The sequence below is a fragment of the Cavia porcellus genome, unplaced genomic scaffold, assembly GCF_034190915.1.
Source record: "Cavia porcellus strain 051 isolate PalLab524CR breed Dunkin Hartley unplaced genomic scaffold, mCavPor4.1 scaffold_18, whole genome shotgun sequence".
Taxonomy (NCBI): domain Eukaryota; kingdom Metazoa; phylum Chordata; class Mammalia; order Rodentia; family Caviidae; genus Cavia; species Cavia porcellus.
Window position 1 is genome coordinate 68,861,157 of NW_026947501.1, and position 21,547 is coordinate 68,882,703.

General features: G+C 52.5%; 1 protein-coding gene and 1 pseudogene across 1 annotated transcript; one reads left to right on the forward strand and one right to left on the reverse strand.

The window, feature by feature from the left end:
• Nucleotides 1-2,027: 2,027 nt before the first annotated feature.
• LOC111755330 (U2 spliceosomal RNA) lies at nucleotides 2,028-2,254 on the forward strand (annotated as a pseudogene).
• A 2,743-nt stretch (nucleotides 2,255-4,997) lies between these two features.
• On the reverse strand, nucleotides 4,998-8,105 carry Drd5 (dopamine receptor D5). The gene has a single exon (XM_003464368.3). It carries the CDS (start codon nucleotides 7,844-7,846, stop codon nucleotides 6,422-6,424), a length of 1,425 nt encoding a protein of 474 aa, XP_003464416.1. The 5' UTR covers nucleotides 7,847-8,105; the 3' UTR covers nucleotides 4,998-6,421.
• Nucleotides 8,106-21,547: the final 13,442 nt, after the last annotated feature.

Here is a 21,547-nt window from a genome sequence, read left to right on the forward strand (position 1 = left end):
TAGAGTGCTACTCTCCAGATAATTGATTAACTCCTAAAGATATAATCTATGGTATAGGTACTGAGTATCAAGAAATGTAGCCCATAACTAGTAAAATAGGGATTATTATTTTTCAGACATGAAAATAAAGAGAGCAGAGAGATTTACCCAGACTAGAATAGCTGATAAGTATCTGAGTCACATTTCAAGCCCCCAATCCTCTTCCCTTACTTCTATTACAAGGAACTCTCAGCTGCGACACAGCATAGTTCATGAAACCACAAGGGGCTGTATGGCCTGGGCCTGTTATTATACAGGTGACAGCGAGCATGGTGAGTCCCCCTCACATGCACTGTGCTCACCTCTCTCCAGACACTTAAGCTTAAGTAAACACCCACATTTTTTATCAGTTATTTTGACCCTGCACATTCTATTCCTACTCCTATGGCCAATCACACACTCAGAATTCCACATAGTGGCCTTGAACCAAAGTCCTTCGCTTTCCAGTCTCACGTTCCATCTCCATGGCTTGAAATGTCCGAGTCGTTTCACCAGAATGTGTGGAAGGACAGACAGATTTCGCCTTAACAGCTTCTCACTCCACAGGAGGAGCTCGCAGTGATAAAGCCTAGTGCTTTTTTTGTTTTCAAGCCATTTTAACACCCTCTTCTCGCCTGAGCTTTTCTTTTTAACTGGCTTCCTGCTACTTTGTCCAGAAGTGCCTGCTGCCTTTCATGAAATTCAAAAGACAAACAGTAAACAGACCTTTGAAATGCCGCTTTGCCCCGTCAGCCACCACTTGTTCCTTGTATGTTATCATCCTCCACACTTCTTTCAGTGGAGAATTAACCAGGGCCCTCAAATCCCTGCACATGGGTGTCTCATCCTCAGAAACAAAACATCGCTCTGTGTGAGCAGGGTGTGCTAGAGGGAAAAGCGTGGACGCCATCAGCTCCTTTTGTGTGGAAAGAACAGTCGGGAATGAACTCTGTTTGTACCCATGATCTCCCTGACAATGATTCCCAAAGACCCAGAGAGCCCCCCACCACCCGCCAAGCACACACTGTGTCACAGAAGAAGCGACAAACCAGAGGTTGAGAGGCCAGCTCTCGTGTCCTCTGCTTGCCGGATACATGGGCAATGCTTCAGTCTCTCTGGCCACATTTTGCACAGCCTATAGTGAAAGGCAATGGATCCAGTGACTTCTGAAGTCTTCTTGGGGGCGATGCCTTATGCACAGCTGCTAGACTGCAGTCCTCGCCAGCCGGGAGCCCGTGACCAGAGGCATGTGTCCCTCCTGACCACACAGCACGCAATGGTGTGCCCAGAAAGACACCTGCTAGATCCTTCACTCTTTTTTTTTTTTCCAGATTTTTAACAGTACTCTGATTTGGTGTTTTACCAATCTCTTCACCCAACAAATATTCATTAGACACTTGTTATATATTCCTCATTTTCTTTGCATTTCTATTTTATCTTTTCTCTTTAGATTCTTTTTATTAGTATATGTTTACGGTAAAAATAATTACACTCATCTTAGGGAACTAATGCACACACACATTGTGTTGCCATCATTTTTACTTCTCCTTCTTGTATTCCCATGTCACCAAGAGAAATCTGAGAATGAGAGGCAAACTTTTGCAGCCTGGTACACTGAATTATTTCCTCTGGAGTAAAAGGACCCTGAGGTTCTCTATCAGGGAAAACGTTCCAGCCCACTGTTTTAAATCACCAACCACCAGCAGGCTATTCAAAGTTGTGTATGTGGCAGGATGTGTAAGAATAACTCAAAGTAACAAAAGACCCAGGGAGTTGCTAGACACAGTCATTGCTAATTAGAGGCCACTTTATTGTTGTAGCCAAAGCACAGATATCAAGATGGACTGAGGTCCATAAACCCAAAACACTCCTAATAACCAGAGTAGTCCAATGGTGTTTCCTAGGTACAGCCTTACACACAAAAACAGTTTTGAAATAGCTTAGACCCTATCAGAAATTAGGGTTCAACTGAATCAGAGTAAGGCCCGGACACTGATATTTTAATCTTCATTGCTTCTCGGCCTTTTGGCTAAGATCAAGTGTCATATCTGTTCTTATCAGTTTAATATTTTAATCTTCAGGTGGCTCAAAAGGGCAAGCAGGCCTTAGGGACAACTGGTTGACCTCAAACATCAATTACTCAGAGCATACTTTATGCCAGTGTGTGCATACACATGGGCGCACACACACACACACACACACACACACACACACACACACACACTGTGTCCATATTCATCCACCAGCCCCTCATCACCATTGGCTGGAATTCAGTCTTGGGGTTTTCTCATCAGAAGATCCCTGGCAGCCACTAGCAAAGAAGCCAAGTCAGCATGTGAACTGAGACACACCTGCTGTCTCATACAGGCCAAGGAGGGCGTGCTTTTCCAATTCCAGAAGCTGTCAGGGCATGGAGGTGGAACCCCTCCATCTGGAGCTGATACAGCTGAGGTCCAATCACCCATTGTGACAGAGCCATCAGGTGAGCCCAGGAGAAGGGCCCTCAGGATGGTTAGCCTGGACAGAACCCACGAGAACACACAGGAAAGAGTTCACCTCTGCCTGGGTCTCTCCAAGGGATCCTGTAAGACCCAAAAGAGAGGTTCGCAGGGGCAGTGACTCCCTTCACACCCACATCACCCCTGCCCAAACTGTCAAACACCTCTGAGCCTCCTTCCTACTCTGTCAAGTGAGGAATGGGGGTCCCTCTGCCTTGGTCAGAACTGGCCCCGGGCATCTGCGGCCAGATCATTCTCTGTGTACCCCAAGATGTTTAGCAGAATTCCTGGCCTCATGAGATGGCAGGAGCACCCCTCTCCAAAATCTGAAAATCAAAACGTATTTCCAGATGTGACCAAATGTCACCAGGGGTGGGGTACAAAACTGCCTTCAGTTAAGAACCCGTAGCTTAAATGTAAACCCTGGCTCTGCCAGGTGATTATCATATGCCTTTGGGTAAAACCTAACCACCCTGTGCCTCAGTGTCCTCCTCCATAAAATGGGAAACAATAATAGGTGAGGTTAATGGGAAGTTCAGATAAGAAGCCTGGAAAGCATATGACCCATCCATGTAGCCCATGGCCTTAACCCACGGGTGGCTGTGCAGGACCTTGGACTGCTTTCCCTCCAAGCATAGAGCAGGTACACAGTGCAAGACCATTGTGGACCTAGGAATGGATCGACTAGTCAGTTAGCTAACAAAGAACCCAACATCCTGATCCATACATGAGAGCATTTGCTGATTGGGGCAGATGTCCTAGCTGCATCTCTCCTCAGCAAAAAGCAGTTAAGACCCAGACCCCATGGTGGGGCTGCCTGGTTTGAGTCCAGCTTGAGCAGTCAGTAGCTGTGTGACTGCAGGTTAGGTATTAGGTAGGCCTCATTTCCTCGTCTCTCAAACGGGGTGATAAAGAGACCTGCCTCTTGGTCAAATGTCCCAAAGCATGTGTGGGACACTGCTCCAGAGAAATCCTTACTGTGACCTTGCGTCTGCAGTGCCACTGTCATTGCTGACACTGCCCTCAGCACAATCCCTGTCTCTCCTGGACTCAGACACCCTGGCACCCTCTTCCTCCCTGGGTGTGCAAAGCACTGCCCCATTTCTAAATTTCTCCCCTGCATTTGCCTCTGCCTGGGCCACTCCCCCTCCTCGATATTGCCATTGCTCCAGCCCTTGCTTCAGCAAGATCTTTCTTCCTGCTTCCTCCTGTGAGAAGGCTCCCCTGACCACCCTAAGTAAAACTGCAGTTTCACCCCTTCCCTGCTGTTTCAGGGAGCAGCCCACCAATACCCACTCCCGAATAAACCATATCACTACAATACTCAGCACAGGGCAGCACCTGAGGGCAGTGTGTCCCGTTTCATCCCCGCTGAACAGGCTCCAGTCCGTCCGGGATTCAATGAGTGAGGATATTCCCAGCGTCTGGGGCAGTGGCCAGCACTCAGGAGATGTCAATCATGTCACAGCAATGAGTTGTTAGAGACCACACATCCACAATGGCTAATTTTGCCTATTTCCCTAAGGGGTAAAATGGAGGTCTGGATTCTTGGCACCATCTGTCTCAGATTTCCCGTTGACTCTTTTAAGCACAAACTCACCTACACCCTCTTGGGTCTGAGCCTTTGCAGAATTAGGATCATTCTCTAGCCTAACCTACACTGTACACGCCTGGCTGTTTTGCAGTGTGAGGAGGACCCCTCGGGGACACTGACTTCCAGCCATTCGTGTATTGCTAAACTCCTCTCTGTTTTTCATTTTTCTCATCATACACCTAAGACAGACAATCAGGACTCTCAGCAGGATTCCTGATAATGAGTGATATTTTACAGCAGGGAATCCCAAGGTCCTCAGAGTTTTCTCCACTATTTAAACTGGGGCCTAAACCAACATGTGCCCCCCCACACACACACACCCACACATCCACAGAGGTTTTGCATATAACAAGTGCCCTTCAGAATAAAATAGCTCCACATCCAAGTTTCTCAGACTATGCCCCCTAGAACCGGGGGCTCCAGAAAAGAGTGACAGGAATCCTCACTGAGGACTCACAAGGCCAAAGACCTGGGAAATGCAACCTGCCTTGCAGGGGCAGGGTCATGATGCTGAGGGAAGGCTCCAAGAAGCCCTGAAACCAGGAATTGAACCTGGGTTGCTGAATGCAGTTCACCAGAGACCCTACCCATTCACATTGGCATCACACAGCACACCTGGATAAACAGGGATCACGTACAAGCCCCTCAGTTTACAAAGGCAGACAGAACATAAGACTCAGACAGGATAACAGACCACACAAGGTCACATAGCCCCTGAACCCCAATGTAGTGACATCTCACTGCGTAATGTCCTAACCGTATGTAGTTGCTGACATACAAGTCAAAGACTGCACACACACCTTGGATTCCAAATTACTCTGACAAAATCACATATAAAAACATATGCCAAACAGAATTTGCTTTCAATCTCACTGTTCCAAAAATAGTTATTCATTCAACAAATATTTATTAAGCATTCTGTGCCAGGCACTACACATGTACGATGAACGAGACGAAACTGTACAAGAGGCTGACCATAAAATTACCCCGAGAGAGACCAAAGCTGATTTAACTGTCCTTGCTATGACATTTTCAGAGAGCAGAGATATATAAGAACTTACAGACACACGGACGCTTTCATTAACAGCTTTGGCACTTAATTCTTCTGGTCCTGTGTTCTCGACTAAAATTACACTGGGACAAAGTGCCCTCCGCTGAGCCCATCAGGGCTGGGGGAGGAGGGCTCTCTTGTTGAGCAATCCCACCTGTAGATTTTCCAACTGCCAGTCATTGAAATGTCATTTCTGGTTTCGACGTTTCAGTTAAAATCTGAAAGCCTCTTTGCTAATCGTGTGCAACTAAAAATGCTTGTTTGAAAATGAGGTTCTTTCTGCAAGCTTATTAACTCACACACGTCAAAGCTCTTCAGAAAACACACTAAAGCCAGGTCATGTCACAGGGCTCTAGATCTGAGCTGGAAAAAGATACTGTCATAGGAAGTGATCTTTACAGTGATGGACAGCATCCACCCAGGAATCTTGAGAACTGTCTTACGTTATCATAAAAGGAAGTTTCCAAGACAGAAAAAGAACAGACCAGGCTGCCGTGACCAGGAAACTGGCTTTCCAAGAACAGTGCAGCTGTACACATCTAGCAAAAGGAAACCGAGAAGCCAGAAGCTTTTCAAGCCCTGCTATGTTCCTTTAAGGCCAAACTGCCTGGAAAGAAAATAAAGGAATATCTTCTTCCTTGCCTTTGAGCACGCACTCGGCCTCTCCAGGAAAAGCCCTGAAAACCCACCAGGAAAGCAAGAACAATCACCCCACCAGCCACACGCGCGCACACACACACACACACACACACACACACACACACACGGTGTTACCTCACACTGGGTGGGGCAGGCTTCCTGACGAGAGCAGCCGCTGCAGGGCAAGGGGAGCGCCCCACCCCACTCGGCCTCCACAGGCAGCACTGAACGGGCTGTTGGAAAATCGACCCAAACACAAGCCAGTCACACGAGCAAGCCAAGCCGTCTGTTCGAAAGGAAAAGCAACAGAGTGAGTGTTAAGGGCCAAGCTCCACCTTCTCTTCTCTGACAGGCCCGGGCCATCTCTGCCTGGCTGGCAGGGGGTGTTGTATGTGAGTTGACTCTAACTGTTCCTGCCAACTCTTACACCCAGGAATCTACAGGGTGGGGAGGACACTCAGCACATGGTGACTTCACAGAGGCACAGAGACACTGATAAATGAGCAGCACTGCCAGTGGGTGAGTGAGTGTATGTGTGTGTGTGTGTGTGTGTGTGCACGTGTGTGTCTGGTTGTAAATGTCTGCACACTTATGCAGATCCACAAGGGCTTTTCTTACAGTTTAATGCAATCCTTTGGGGGTAAGAGGTGATATTTTGCCTAATGAAATCTCCCCCTCACAGTCCAGTTCCCAGACAGATTCAGCTGCAGGGTCACCATCTGGGGACGTGTGGCAGAACTGGGACATGCGATCAAAAGGACCCTCCTCTTCCTCCAGCTCCCTGTCCCTGGGGGCTACGGCGTTGGGGATCACGTGGACATAGGTGGCCACGGCCTCCTTGTGGAAGACAGTGTCCTGGTTGTAGGAGATGAGCTCGTTGCTGATGTTCACGGTCTCCACCGGGGTGCGCAAGCAGAGGGGGCTGCACCCCAGCAGCTGGGCAAACACCTTCCGGAAGTCAGCATTGAAGGCGTAGATGATGGGGTTAAGCGAGGAGTTGGTCCAGCCGAACCAGACGAAGACGTCAAAAGTGGTCTCGCTGACGCAGGGGAAGCCGGCCCGCAGGTCCTCAGGGTCTCCGTGGCAGAAGGGAACCATGCAGTTAAGGATGAAGAAAGGCAGCCAGCAGCACACGAAGACCCCCATGATCACCGACAGCGTCTTGAGCACCTTGGTCTCCTTCCTGATGGACGAGCGCAGGCTGGTGTCAGGCTCGCGGCCCGCTTGGCTCCGGCAGCTCTGCATGTGCTCAGCTGCCCTCTCCAGTGACGAAATCCTGTGGATCTGCACCTGCGCGATGCGGTAGATGCGCGTGTAGGTCACGATCATGATGGCCACCGGGATGTAGAAGCTGATGAACGAGGAGGAGATGGCGTATGTCCGGTTCAGGCTGGAGTCACAGTTGGCTGCCCTTGGCTGGGGTTCCGCAGGGTCCTCCTGGACCGTCACATTGGCCAGGTTGGAGGGAAGGTCCACCCCGCCCTCGGAGCCTGCTGCATCCCGGTGCCAGTTCAGTTGGACGGGAATGAAGGAGATGAGGATGGACAGGGCCCAGGCCAGGCCCACCATGACCAAGGCCACCCGCTGGGTCATCTTGCGCTGGTAGCGGAAGGGCCTGGAAATGGCCCAGTAGCGGTCCACACTGATGACACACAGGTTCAGGATGGAGGCTGTAGAACACATGATGTCGAAGGCCACCCAGATGTCACAGAATGCCCCGAAGGGCCAGTAACCGGCCACCTCGGCCACCGCCTTCCAGGGCATGACAAGCAGTGCCACAAAGAGGTCAGACAAGGCCAGGGACACGATGAAGACATTGGTCATCTTGGCGCGCAGGTGGGGGCTGCGCACAATGGCTGCACACACCAGCACATTGCCCAGCAGGGTCCACATGATGAGCAGAGTCAGGAGGCCGGCGGTGACCACCTGGGCGGGTCCCAACGGCACCTCCCCCGCGGAGCCCCCCACGGCGCCTTCCCGTGCCAGCCGAGCCCGCAGACCGAACCACAGCGGGTGCGTGGTGCTGTTGTGCCCGGGCGGCAGCATGTCAGGTTCAGAGACACAGGCAGGATGTGCGCGGTACCAACTTCAGCCCTGAGCCCCCAGAGCGGCCCCATCGAGCACCCCAAGGGGTGCGCCGGGACCCTCTGCCAAGAATTCCCAAGCCCCACGGGGCGCTCACCATGAGCTGCGCAGGGCGCCGGAGCGGAGCAGTGGCCGTGAGCCCCTCCAGTCCCGGCGGGAAGCGGCGGGGGGGTCCCGGGCTGTGTCTGGTTCGGAGCCAGAGTGCGGAAGAGTGAGCCGCAGCCGCTGCCGAGCGCGCCTGGGGAGGTTGCTGCTGTCCCCGGCTGCTCCCCGCCTGCGCGCCACCCCCTCCGCTCGCCCGCGCTGCCCCGCACGCCCGCACGCCCCACCTGTGCCCCCGCTCAGCGCGGCACCCCCCAGAGCGCTGGATCTGAGCCACAGGTCCGCAGGAGGCAGACCCTCACCCTGGCGTCCCGGGATGGTAACAGGCGCGCGTGGCCGGGCCCATGCCGGTGACCCGAATCCCGGTTGGAAGCAGAGAGGTGGGGGAGGGATTGGAAGCACCGGCTTCCAGACTGGAGAGCTTTGGAGGCGCTGGGATTTTGCACAGACCTGGGCCCCAAGCCGGGCTTCGTTCCTGCCTCTGCCCCTCTGAGAGCCCGCCCAAATTCCCTGGGTTCTTCCTCCACAGCCTGCGACGCTGCCTGCTCCTCAGGTGTGGAGCTCTCCTGAAGCCCGTGTCTCCCCATCCTCCCCGCCTCCTCTCACTCACGCCCACCCTGACACTGGCGTCCCTGACCCCTCCAGAGATGACCCTTTCCCCACGAGCCCTTCGCTCCAGCCTCCTCCCAGTGCCAAAGTAAAAAATGGTCTGGAGAGGCAGCTCAGTACTAAGGCCCTGGGTTCAATCTACACTGCTTGAGGGAAAAAGAGAAGAAAAAGAAAAGATAAAAAGAGGGAAGGAAACTCGGAGCTGAAAGTTTTCTCCTTTCGGGATGCTGTCACATTCTTCCTCTCTTTAAACCGTGAACAGGATACATAAATACCTCAGGATTTCACAAAAGAGGAAACTCAGCCTCAGTTCGGGCCAAGGGGCTCAGCGGCATAAGCACCTGCCTTGCAAGTGCATGGTTGTGAGTTTGATCCCCAGTACCAATTAAAAAAAAAAAAGAAGAAGAATGGGGAAAGAGTGAGGAGAGAATCCTAGGGGCTCCCCAGCTCTCAGACCACTCCCAGGTGACAAGTCTCACTGGTCCACAGTCCGGGCTGCTGCTGATGGGTGAAGACAGAAGTCAGAGCAGCACCCCACAGCTCCAGCCCTGACCCCCTCACCTGCGTCTCCTGTCCAGCTGGAGTTTCCCACCCCCTCCCTGGTCTCTCTGCCTCCACCCAGACCACTCGCACCCTTCTTCCCCCTGAGACCTAGATCAGCACCTGCAGGTGCACCCGCTCCTCAGTCTGAGCTGCTCCACCCAGACCATCCCTACCCCTGGAGCCCATTTCTGCAGTTGGACAAGGCAAGCCACCTGTCCAGGTGCCTGGCACCGACCCTGACACTGCCCTCCTTCCCTTTACCTCTTGGGGCCTGCCGGTTCCTTTCCACCTCACTCCCTGCCCAGGACAGTGGCTCCTCCAGGCTGTGTTATGTGACATTGTACCCTCCAGGCTCTGCTGTGATCTCTGCAGCCTCCGCTCAGCTACACACAGTGCTGTTCTGAAATGTAGCCGTGACCACGTCTTTCCCCACTGGACAGCTCCAGGTAGTGACCTGAAAGCCCGGATCTGTGGCCAGCACACGAGAGAAATGTCATCACTGCACCATTGCCTTTTCACGAAGCTCTTTCTCCTGCCACCCCTCCTCATACGGGGCACCACCACCAACATCCGAAAGGGACCCTCATCCTAACCCCTGAGACCTGTGGCAAGTGGTCACTCCCGAAGCCAGAACAGCCTGCATCCCGTCCTGCCCTCCTGAGGATGCCAGCTCCCTGCACAGAACTTAGGCTTTTGAGAACAGGGTTGGCGGTCCAGCTGCTTGCTCTTCTATCCAGCAAATACTCAGAGACTTGGTGCATCTCAGATGCTGGTTCACTCACCGTGAAGACAGCTGGGAGATGTGGATGCACACACTTTCTTCTCAGGAACGTGCAGGCCAATGGTAGACTTTGACCCCAAAAAGAAATATGCAGTTACAGCTATGACACGTGCCATGGCAGACAGGCATCCAGGCATGAGGAAGTGTGCAGGACGAGATGTTTGGGGAAGGCTGTCCTGGGGAAGGGTGTGTTCGCACTGAAGTCACAGAGAAGGGTGCAAAGCAGAAGACAGATGGCGGAGGAAGCACGGGCACTATTGGCTTTGAGGTCTCGAGAAGATGATTTGATCTCTCCCGGCCTCAATTTTCTCCTGTAAAATAGGTTAATAATTGTGGTTGAAAAGATTAAGTGTGACGAGGCCAAAAGAAGTAATGCGAGAGTACTGGGCCCCTGTTTCTGCCCTCACTACACTCCAAAGAGGACTCTGCCTTGGCTCTCGTGATGGAGACTAGAGTCGCCAATGCTCCCATGGGTGAGGCTGGAGGACCATCATCCCCACTGTGACGGGAGGAGAGGTTTAGCTTGCTTATGATTCAGGGGACTCAGTCCATGGTTCACTGGCTCCCATGCAGTCACAGCATAGTGTAAGGACCAGGCAGAGGAAGAGTGCTCAACCATGGCAGCCAGGAAGCAAAGAGAGAAGGGACAGGCTGGGGACAAGAACATATCCAGTTCCTATCGCAAGTGACCCACCTCCAACCAGGCCACGTTCCTAACAGCACATTCAACTATGAACTCGTGCATGGATTATCCATGAATGAATAGTGTGCCCCTCCCCCATGACCCATTCACCTTCCAAAAACTTCACTTCTGAATACATGAGACTTTGGGGAACATTTTCCATCTAAGCCATAACAGAGATTCTAGAGGGTAGGCACAGTCCTGGATCAAGGAGGCTGAGAGAGAAATGGAAGAATCCAAGAAGAGATTGTGTTTGTCTTCACAACAGAGCAGAAAGAATGATGGAGGGAACAAAACTGAAAACGTGGCAGGAAAGGCTGCATGGAAGCAAGCGGAGAGGAGAAGAACAGGGAATCCCAGACGGATCCCGCACACCTCATGGAAATGGGAGGCGGGAGTCTGAGCTTGGCTACTACTTCAAGGCTGCTGAGCACACCAGGGCTTGGAGCCTGGGTCTCCTGGGTCACCAGCTGGACTCTCACCTTACAGCACGAGGTCTTTCCCTCCTTGGGGTCTGCTGTGGTCACCCTCCCCAGAAGCTGCGACTCCTCTGGACTGAAGCTCCTCCTCCCCAGAAGCTGTGACTCCTCTGGGCCCCGTAGGTGCTCTGTCTCCCGGAACTCCCTGGGCTGAATTATATTTCAGTATTGACAACCCTGTGCCCCACAGCTCACCCACATGGCTGCTGGTCCTCAGCCAGCCAACACTATGAGGGATGCTGGGCAAATTGTCCTTGATAGATGAGTCTGTGGCCAACGTCGTGAAAACAACGGACAGACAACCCACTTAATGTTCAGGAGGCGCAGTTTCACCTTTGCCTTAGAGCTCTTGGCCCTTGGAATTCCAGCGCCCCCTGGTTCCTTCAGCAAGCATTTAGTGGCAGAGGAGGGGACGGGCTGGGCAAGGCACGGGCAGGGCAGGCTGGCCTGGTGGCTTTGGAAAACTTGCAGTAGGTGACAGTAGACACTCAGAGGAAGGGCTCTCTTTTCCCAATTAGCACTAATCCTTATTGTACCAGGAGCTAAGCTGCAAAACACACAGCCGCTCCAGATGTTGGGTTTAGTAGACAAGAAGAATCAAAGCTTCGCAGCTTCCTTCTGGAGCTTGGATTCTAGAGGAAGTGAATAAACAGCTGGAGACGAGAGGCAGTACTTGGTAAGCAGCGTGAAACCCTGGGCTCAGCCTCCAGCACCACCAAACGTTAACAGCAACAGTGGTGAGTAACTCCAAACAAAGCCATTTCATCTAGTGTCAAGTGTTATAAAGAAAACTGAGCAATAATGACACAGAACAGCCAGGCAGGAGGAATGAGCTGCCTCAGACACTGTGGTCAGGGAAGCCTCTGGGTGGTTAAGAAGATGTAGACAAGTAAATCATTCCAGAAGAGGAGGGTGGGCTGGTGCAAAGGCCCCAGGGCAAAGGGAGCTTATTTAAGAAAAGCAAAAGGAATCAAAAGCTATAACTCTATAGCTCAGTATCCAAGGGGGGGGGGTGGAGGTGTGAGAAGCAGAGGGAGGTGAGCCCTGTTGCCATGGTGAGAACATTAGGATGTATGCTAAGTTCCAATGCCTGGAGTTAATTCTTCTGCACTGGATGATAACTGAGAACTCCCACAATGTTTAAGCTCCAGTAATACGAGCTTGTAGGCTTCAGGCATGAGGGAAAATACTTTTTTCAATCCTGATCCTTTGACTGGATAAAGAAACAGTTTTCAAGGCTGTGATCCATGGAAGCAACTAAGAATGTAGCACTTACTTTGAGCAGCCTTAATGGCAGCTGCCCTGTGGCCCTGTGGCCCTGAGCCCTGGGGGGGACCCAGTGCACCCCTGCTGTGCCAGACAGAGCCTTTCTGTTGCTGCTTTTTGGGAGGACTGGGGGCCCTGGGGAGGCAGGTGGCCAAGGTGGGAGAGGCCTCTCAGGACAGAGACTGTGGGCAGTGACCAGCTGCCAGACAACATGGAAATGCTTTCATCCCCGGTAGAGCCAGCGCGGTGGTCCAGGAATACCAGTGATGACAAGGACCATGGTGTGGTGCTAAGATCTGGGGACTTCAGCACATTGGACCTGAGTCCAGGGGTCTCAGCAGTCTCCACTGAAGATGCTTCCCCCTCCTCCTTGAATCCTCCTCCATCTTTCATGGGATTTTTACCTGGTACTGGGAGATGGAACCCTTGCACTGAACTGCATCCCCAGCCTTTTTTAAAACTTTTCTTAAATTTTTTTTTTTACTTTAAGGTGGGGTCTTGCTAAGCCTCTGAGTTGTCCAGGTTGGGCTGAACTTGAATCCTACTGAGTCAGCCTCCCAGAGTGCTGGGATCACAGGCATGCATGAAATATCTGGCTCATCCACCTTTTGGGTGTACAGAGCTCTCAATCACCACTCCCAGCCCTGGGTCAGTCCCAGCTCCCCCTCACTGGCTCCTGCCCCAGAGACGATGGCCCTGACAGACTTCCCCAGACTCCTTCCCCAGTGTCCCCGGACCCTTGCTGCCTGCTGAGGCCGTGGAGCCAGAGTTCTCCAGCCTTGTGGTGACACAGGCTGCAGCTATGCCCCTTGGAACACGCGTGGGACAGCTGAGCTCTTTGTCCTGCTGCTTAGTGGCCTGAGAAGCCACAGGTTCTCAAAGCAGAGTTGCAGGTGGAGAAGCTCCAGGGTGGCTGCGCTGCCTGGCCCCGCCCCGCCCCTCACAGGCCTCAGCATCCAGTCATCATGCTGAATTTCCCAGCCTCTGGGATGGGTAAAGGGATGGAAATGTATCCCACACCAGGTTGCGGGGATTGGTGTGCAGGTGGGGGCAAGACTGGGGCTCTTCCTGCTGGAGAAGCTGAGCTGGGACAGTTTGTGGCATTGGCTTTCCAGGAAAATATAAGGCCCAGAAAGAGCAAATCAGAGAGAGAGAGAGGATGAAGAGGGGATAGAGAAGGAGGGACAGGTAAAGGAGAAAAATGAAGAAGAGGAGGAAAAGAAGGAAGAGGAGAAGGGAAAGTAGAAAGAGAAGGAAAGAAGAGGGAGAGAGACAAATAGAGTGACACTTGACTCTCTCCATCCACTCACACCCTGAGCTTTGCAGTTACAAAAGCCCGTAAGTGACCCTTTCCCCAGACCGTGTCTAAGCGGAGTTTCCAGTGTCACCGTGGCTGAACACAGATAAACAATTCCAGGGTTGGCATAAGAACAAGGGAAGCCACTGCTGGTGGGGACGGGCAGGACAGGGAAGGGCTGGCAGGAGGGGATGCTGGAACTGAGGTCCAATGGAATTCTCCAGGGGCAGTGTGGCTGTGAAAGAGGGACCGGCACCCTCAATGACTGCATGAGGGCAGAGATAAACACTCAGCGCTCTGCAGGAAGGCCCTGCTCACCAAGCTGATGCTCCTCAGCACTGTGGAAACATAGTTTTCTCCCTGTGACTAAAATGCATTCCTTTGCAAAGTCAGAGCTTGCAGCCAGGCAGCCAGCGTGGCTGCCTTTCCTTCACCAGGGAGGCTAGTATTTGCAAGAGTTGGACAGATTTAAAACTCCTAACACCAGGGCTCTTGTCAGTCACCCTCCAGAGTCAGCCTCAGTGGTGCAGAATTAGCCCGCTGAGCAGCTAAGAAAGCCCTTCTTCCCTCAGAGCCCCAGCATCAGGGAAGGCAGGGAAACGACTCCGTGGGCTCCTGCACAACTGGGCTGAGAGGATTTGCCCAGGCGTAGAGCCATTGATCTGCCTTTTTGAAATCCATAGATTAAATGTGATTTGTTCTCCTGAGATAAATGGCAAAATCGATAGGAAAACAGCCTGGGCTTTGAGGCTGCTGCCACCACCACTGCTATCCAAAGACTCAGCAGGGCTTCATAGGATGGTGGGGGTGCCGGAGGGACTCCCTGTCCTGACCATGGGATGCACCCCAAACCCCCAGCCCCTCCCAACTTGAAACAGTGGAGCTGAAACTGAGAGCCAGGAAGGGCCTCCTCCCGACACACCAGCACTGATTCCTAAACCAGACGTCCCTGCCCTAAACCCCAAAGTCAGCTTCTCCCTCTCCACAGCTCAGGGGCAAGGATTTTGGAAGCTTTCTTTGATTTCCTAGGAGTTTGGTCCATTTTTTGCACAGATGGTGAGGACAGTGGGCCCACAAGACAGTCCTGGTTTTAAATCCTGCTTCTCTGCCTTGTAGCCCTGGAATCTTAAACAAGTTACTAATCTTCCAAAGCCTCTGTAGCCTTTATCTTTAAGATGGGAGGAGCAATATGTGCCTAAATAAAAGAGATGTAGAAATAGCCAGTGCCTGTGTTAGTCAGGTTTCATTACAACAACGCAGCATAACAAACAGCCCCAGCATTGTAGCAGTTTAAAACAACAAGTACTCTTATTTCTCTGGAATGATCTGCACTCATGAAAGTTCTGCCCAGACTACAGGTCAGATTCTACAGGTCGGACTGGGGTTCTGTTTGCCCACCTGATTCCTTCCCAGGCCAGTGGTTCCCTGGAGCTGGCTCTTCTCCTTACAACAGGAAAACCAGTATGGCCACCCCAGCCCCACCAGAGCTGAGAGCGGGGATCAGACAGGGTGGGTGTTAGCTCCGTGCCCGCCCTCCGGCCCAGGCTGGTCATGTGAACAAGCAGGAGATAAGCTCCATCCGCAGGGAAGCATGGAAACAGAGAGGAGGAGGAAGAAGGACCGTGTGCCAATAGTACGAGGCATGATCTCAAAGTACAGTGTGTGTTCACATTTTTAAAAATCATTATAGTAAAAGACACATTGCCACAAATCCCCCTCAGAATCCTCTCCTCATTCCGAACACACTCATCCCATCATCCTTGTAATTTTCTGCAGTAACTCTGGACGCCTCTTTCCCGAGGTCTTCAGTTTCATGGTCGTGGCTGCCGCAGTGGCCCGAGTCAATTCAAAACGTTTCCCCATCACGGTCATTTTGACCTCAAGGAAGAACCACAAGTCACACGGTGCCAGACCTGGTGACTAAGGCAGATGAGGACGCAGGGTCTTGTTTTCCGGGCCTGCCTCTCCCTCGGTGGCACTCGGCAGCAGCATCTGCTCTGTTTTGTCCCACCTCATAAAGACACCGTGAAGACGGCTAGGGCTCCTCGCACCTATGGGAGGGAATGGGGATTGGCACGGCCTTGTGGAGAATAACGTGGAGATGGTAAGCAACTGAAAATGGAATTCCCTGGTGACCCGGCAGCGCCCCAACCCATAACACACAAGCAACAGAGTGTGAAAGAGGCCCCCACCCATACGCCCCTCATGGACACTGAGCACGGTACCCAAGGCGTGGAAACCCATGGACAAGGGCCACGCACAGCCTCCAGGGCACTGAGCAGCTGCAGAGAGCAGTGGAGAAGCTGCCGCAGGAGACTCATTGAGGGACGTGGGGAAGACAAAGCCCAAGCCACAGGAGCACCTGAGCTGGGAGCTGGAGCGGGATTAAGGGGTGCTAAGGTCCAGACTCTGAGAGCAGAGACGGGGGAACAAGTGCCTTAAACCCAGCTTCCTGTGACTCGGAGCTTTCAGGAATGAAAACCAGCAGGGCATCGTGGTGTGTGCTTCTAATCCCAGCACTTGGAAGGCTGAGGCAGGAGGGCTGCCATGAGAGTGAGTCCAGTCTGGGCTGTTTAGTCAGCTCATGGCCAGTTGGAACTACAAAGTAAAACCCCATCTCAAAGAGGAGGGAGGGGAGACAAAGACCAAGGATGCGGGGAAAACATTTTTCTGCTTAGAGTCAATGGAGCAGGAACAGTGACAGAGACACGGGGTTGGACAGAGAGTCTGAGCAGCCCGTGGCAGATGGGGGCAGGGAGGAGGAAGGCCGGTCTGCAGCGGCTTCCTTCTCCCAAGGTAGGACCTCAGGGCCCTCTGGAGTGACCCCCTTCAAGGAGACAGGGAGAGAGTGGCTGTTCCAGGCTTTCTGGCTGACTTGAGGAGCAGCATTTCTAGCTCCTATGACCTGCTCTGGGCAAGAGGATTTTGGATTCTATGATTCACTTTGGAAGAGTAAGGGGGGCCACAAGAAGGTGAGACTGACCTTAGTTTTGAGGCCTTCCAGTGTTCCTCAGGCCAAGGTTCATGACATGCCCAGTGCCACAATTTAGGGTGTGGTATCCTGAGCCCGGAAGGGCACAGAGCACAAAGACGGCCTTCGAGGGTGTGGCTTGCACGGGAGCAGCCACAGGGGTGGAAAATGAAAGGAGCAACAGGCAAGGCCACACGATCTCGAGTTAGCTTTGGACACTATTAGTTCAAAGACCCCAGGCAGGCTGCTGGGGTGAACCACCCTGGAGCTGAGAAGTCAGCTGCAAATGTGAGTCTAGGTACCAGCTGTGTCCAGACAGCAGTGGCCCTTGGCTGGGAATTTGCTCAGCCAGGACAGTAATGATGAAACCAAGAGCACCCAGGGGGACCTGCGGGGCCCCAGCAGCCGAGTTCGTGTCCCCAGCATGCCAAGCTCTGCTGTTTGGTCACAGGGCTTCTTCCTCTCCCGATGTCCATCATTTCCCCATCTCCCCTGTTTCTCCTAAGGACACTTGTGACAACACCAAGCCTGCACAGCCACCAGGATGAGTGTGTATCTCCAGCCCTTTAATGCCCTTGGGTCCTCATTTCTCTGCTACCATTTACAGGCTCTGGAGAATGAGGACATGGACACGTTTGGGGGCATAATCACCCCTGGAGCTAAAATATACGGAGAACATAATAGGAGCTTCCATGAGCCGGGCCACAAACTTAGGGTTCTCCCTGCACCACCCACTTTTCTCAGCAACCCTTCAAGGCGGGTCTCCTGCCGCACTGCCACACAGAGGAGAAACCCGAGGTGCAGGAGAGTGGAGGTCACTCATGGCCAACACCCCAGAGCCTCGTCCTCTCTCTGTGCTGCTGTCCTTGAAGTCCTTGTCCTCCTCCAAGGTGCTGCCCCTGCCTCTGCTGGAGTCCTGTCCTTCTTCTGGGATCCAGCTTGGAGACAGAGCACAGTCAGACTCCAAGGGGGCACAGAACCTGTGTGCACCTCACTGCCAGTCTCCATGTGAAGGGTCCATCATCATGTCACCCTTGCACCTTCAAAGTATCAGAGCGGCTCCACATTGGGGAATGTGCTTGTCGGGAAAGGTGGCACCAGCCACTCTCTGTCTGTGACCCATGCACACCACTACCCCATTGCTCTATGGGGTGAATCCTGCTCCATGGATGCACAGAGTGACCCCTTCCCTCGCAGCATAAGGGACACCGCAGCCCTGGCAACCCTGAAACTGCCTGTGCGGAATCTTTGTGGTCCCGGGAGCATGGTCAGGAGGCGGGGGGAGAAAGCATGGGTGACCGTGGAGAGGAGGACAGAGGAACAGTTAGGGCCCACTGTGCAAGAGATGCCCCACGCTCAGCTGCTCCCCGGGCTGGAACCCAGCAGCACTCCTGGGTGGCTGAGGTGACTTTGGAAGGACAGAGGAGACTAGGGGCAGCTGCAGATCCTGCCACCACCTGCTTTTACACACACGCGTGTGCACACACACACACACACACACACACACACACATACACAGTACACAGCCACGTCCCTCTATTTTGCATGTAGCCAATGGTAGCTTTCACACCATACAGTGACAGAGATCCCCTGGCTTATAAAACCTAAAACTGCTTTCCTCTGACTCATTACAGAGACAAGCTAGTCTGCCACTGGCCAAACCAGGGTGACACTTGATTATCTCCCCCTAACAAAGAGTATTTATGAGGGCTTTCTAGAGGAGCCGAGTTAATACAAAATATGCATATAGTTATGCAAAAGGACTTATTGGGTAAGCCTGGAGGTGGAAAAATCTATTGTGGCCATCTTCGAGCAGAGGAGGAGAAGGGTCCAGCAGTCAAGGTCAGAGCCTGGGGTCACTGCAGAGCCACAGCACAAGGCTATACTGGAGAGTGAAGAACTAGAAATCCACATCCCCGGGCAATGGCAAAGACCAGAGCTCTTCCTTCCTTCTCTTTTTATTTCCTCCAGGTTGAAAGCCTATTGGTTGATGCAACCTACATCAGGCATGGGTCTTTCCTTCCACTTGCTGGCCCACCTGTCAGTCATCCACAGACACACCCAGACTTTACCAATCTGATGGGCGACTCTTACCCAAATCAAGTTGACACATCATGTGAATGACCACACAATCGCTCCAGGGGAAGGCGGCCCCAGGGCTCTGCAGAAGAAACTCAGCCGCATTCTCAAGTCCCCAGTCTCCCGTCTCCTTCCTCAGTGGACTGGCCTTTCACAGAGGACCTATTAGCTTAAGGTCACAAACTGGCTATCACAGCTCCGAGACTAACTTCTTTCCACAGAACTTCCAGGCGGGCAGAAGGGCTGTCCTCCTCATCTCATTCCCATTTAGGGATCAAAGTCCCTGCAGGGCCAGTCAATGGGGTCCCTTGCCTTTCATGGTCTAGACCAGGGGTCAGCAAGAGTTTCCATAGAGAGCCAGACAGTAACTACCTTAGGCTTGACAGGCCACGTAAGGTCCTGCAGCACATCCTCTCTGCGTGTGTGTGCATGTATGTGTGTTTGTGTGCACATGTGTGCACACGTTACCACCCTGCAGCAATGTCAGACCCACTCTGGGCTCACCACGCACCCCTTGCCAACACGTGGTCAGGCTCCTTCCAGGGCCTGCCCTGTGCCATCTCTAGGGAAGGAGGTCCTCCGTACCCGCTGCTGTGCCAGGTAGCCGGTGCTGCTGTCAGGAAGACCGGCAGGCTCCTCCACTGCCCCTGCGGCAGGAGGAAGGCACTGTGGGAACCCCCGTCTGGCTTCCCGCTGGTTGCTGCGCAGCAAGTGAGGAAACGCCTGGCCGTGTCCTCCTCTTCATAGTCAGGCTCACAGCGCCCTCTTGCGTCCAGAAGGCGAGCGGAGAGCTGAATTTGGGCACCGGAAGTAGCCCTGTCCCTGACAGGGACTCCAAGTCTAAAGAAAGTACCATGACAGTCCTGGTCAGCACCACCTCCCAAGAGACTCGTGGCATGAGGGCAGCCCACATGGCCGTGGGGCCACAGCCCTATCCTCTAAGGCGAGAGCCATGACAGGGAAAGAGAAGCAGGGGCAGGGGGAGACTGGTCGCTGGATTTACAAAGGTGCTGAGCCAGGGGCTCAGATGACCTGTAACCAACAGGTCTGATCAAATGCTACCTTGAGAGGCGTCAGCGCACGGCCTGCAGGAGGAGCCAGAGTTGCTCCAGCAGTCCAAGTTCTCTTCCCTTACTTTCTCGGTTTTCCTCTCAACTGTTTTAATTATGAAACAGCTGATACATAAAAACACATCAAGGAAAACACAACCCATAGTGTGCATGACCACTCGGCCGCCGGTCCCCATGCAATCCACCCCTTCCCACACCTGACTCGGTTTGCATGACTTCTTCCCACGTGTCTATAAGCTCACTCCATGTGTGTAGTGGATTGTCAACTTAAAGGCCAGCTGAACTGAATCAGCATGGTGCTGAGCATGGAGGGCCCCCTGAGGGCTGATGGCAGCATAAAGAGGAGAGCGAGGCCTGGAGAGGAAGCACGGTGGTGCTGTTTGGAGCCCTTGGTTCTCTTGGAGGAGCTTGTCAAGCTGGCCCCTCCGATATGAACTTGGCTGTTCTCATCATTGGAAGAGCTCAGGATCTCATTGTCACTGAGGATGGCTGTGGTGCTTTTCAGGACAGCCCTGGTCCTTATTTTGAGCCTTGCTTCTTAGCTCCACTGCAGAACCCTCAGCCTGCTGGCACATATCCTCCACCCAGCTGGCATAGACTTTCTAGCTTCCACTGCTGATCTGTGGGCCTTCCCAGTGCAAATCCATGAAATAGACTTTCATGAGACATTGTCCTGGGCTCTAGGTTTTCAGTTGAACTCATGAAGGTTATTGCCATGGGATCCAGGCCCTCAGCTGAATTTTCTAGGTCTTTAGTGCTGTGGACAGATTTCCTGCACTTTGTGTTTGACTCCTTGGGTGACCATTATAAATAGTACTATAAATTATGAGTCCCATACGTAACTGTCCTCCTTATAACCCCTGACTACAACAGTGTGCATGGCTGCCCTAGCGATACCTGGATCATCATGGCCATTTCTAAGCCTCCTGTGAATGGCACCATGCTCCTGTGCTTCACAATTTTTCCATTCAACATGGCATGGGGATTGTCTGCGCAGAGGCCTGCAGTGCTGGCAAATTTGGTTTCCACCTCTGAGAGACACTCCATTGTAGAAACTGCCATTCCTAATCCAGTCTCTAGGCAGACATCTAGATTGTTTTCTGCTTTTCCTAATCCAACTAATGCTGCAGTGAAGATTTAGGACACACCTGTCTTGTTCCAGTACTAGAAATGAACTCAGGACTGTGTACTTGCCAGGAAGACCCTGCACCACTGAGGTATGCCTCCAGCTCCTAGGAAAAGAGCTTTGCAGTAAATATGTCCCTCCAGGCTGCTCACCATGACAGCTACTCCCATCCAGCTTCCCAGTTTCCTCTCTCACCACGAGGACCAATGTCCGGAATACACGGGGAGAGTCTGTCTCAGCCAAAAGTAAATAAATACAGTAGTTCTGGAGAACCACAAAAAGACCTCCCACATGTCACTAATCCTTAGGAGACTTTTAGATATTTATAACCTGTGGGCTCTCATCCTGATTTTAAGTACACAGTTGGTCCGTACTGTGTGTGCCAGGGGGTAAGACACCAAAACCCACAGATACTAAACCCCTTACACAAAATGCTACTGTATTTGCATATAACATGCGATCCTCCTGTAGACTTTCCATCATGTCTAGGTTACTAATGATATAAAATATTAGTGCCATGTAAGTAGTTGTTGCGTTGTTTAATCTGCACCTGACCAATATGTATGAAACTTTTTAAAAAATATTTTCTCCCCAAGGTCAATCGAATCTGCAGATATGGGGTTCATGGCAATACAGTACCAACTAGATATGTTAGGA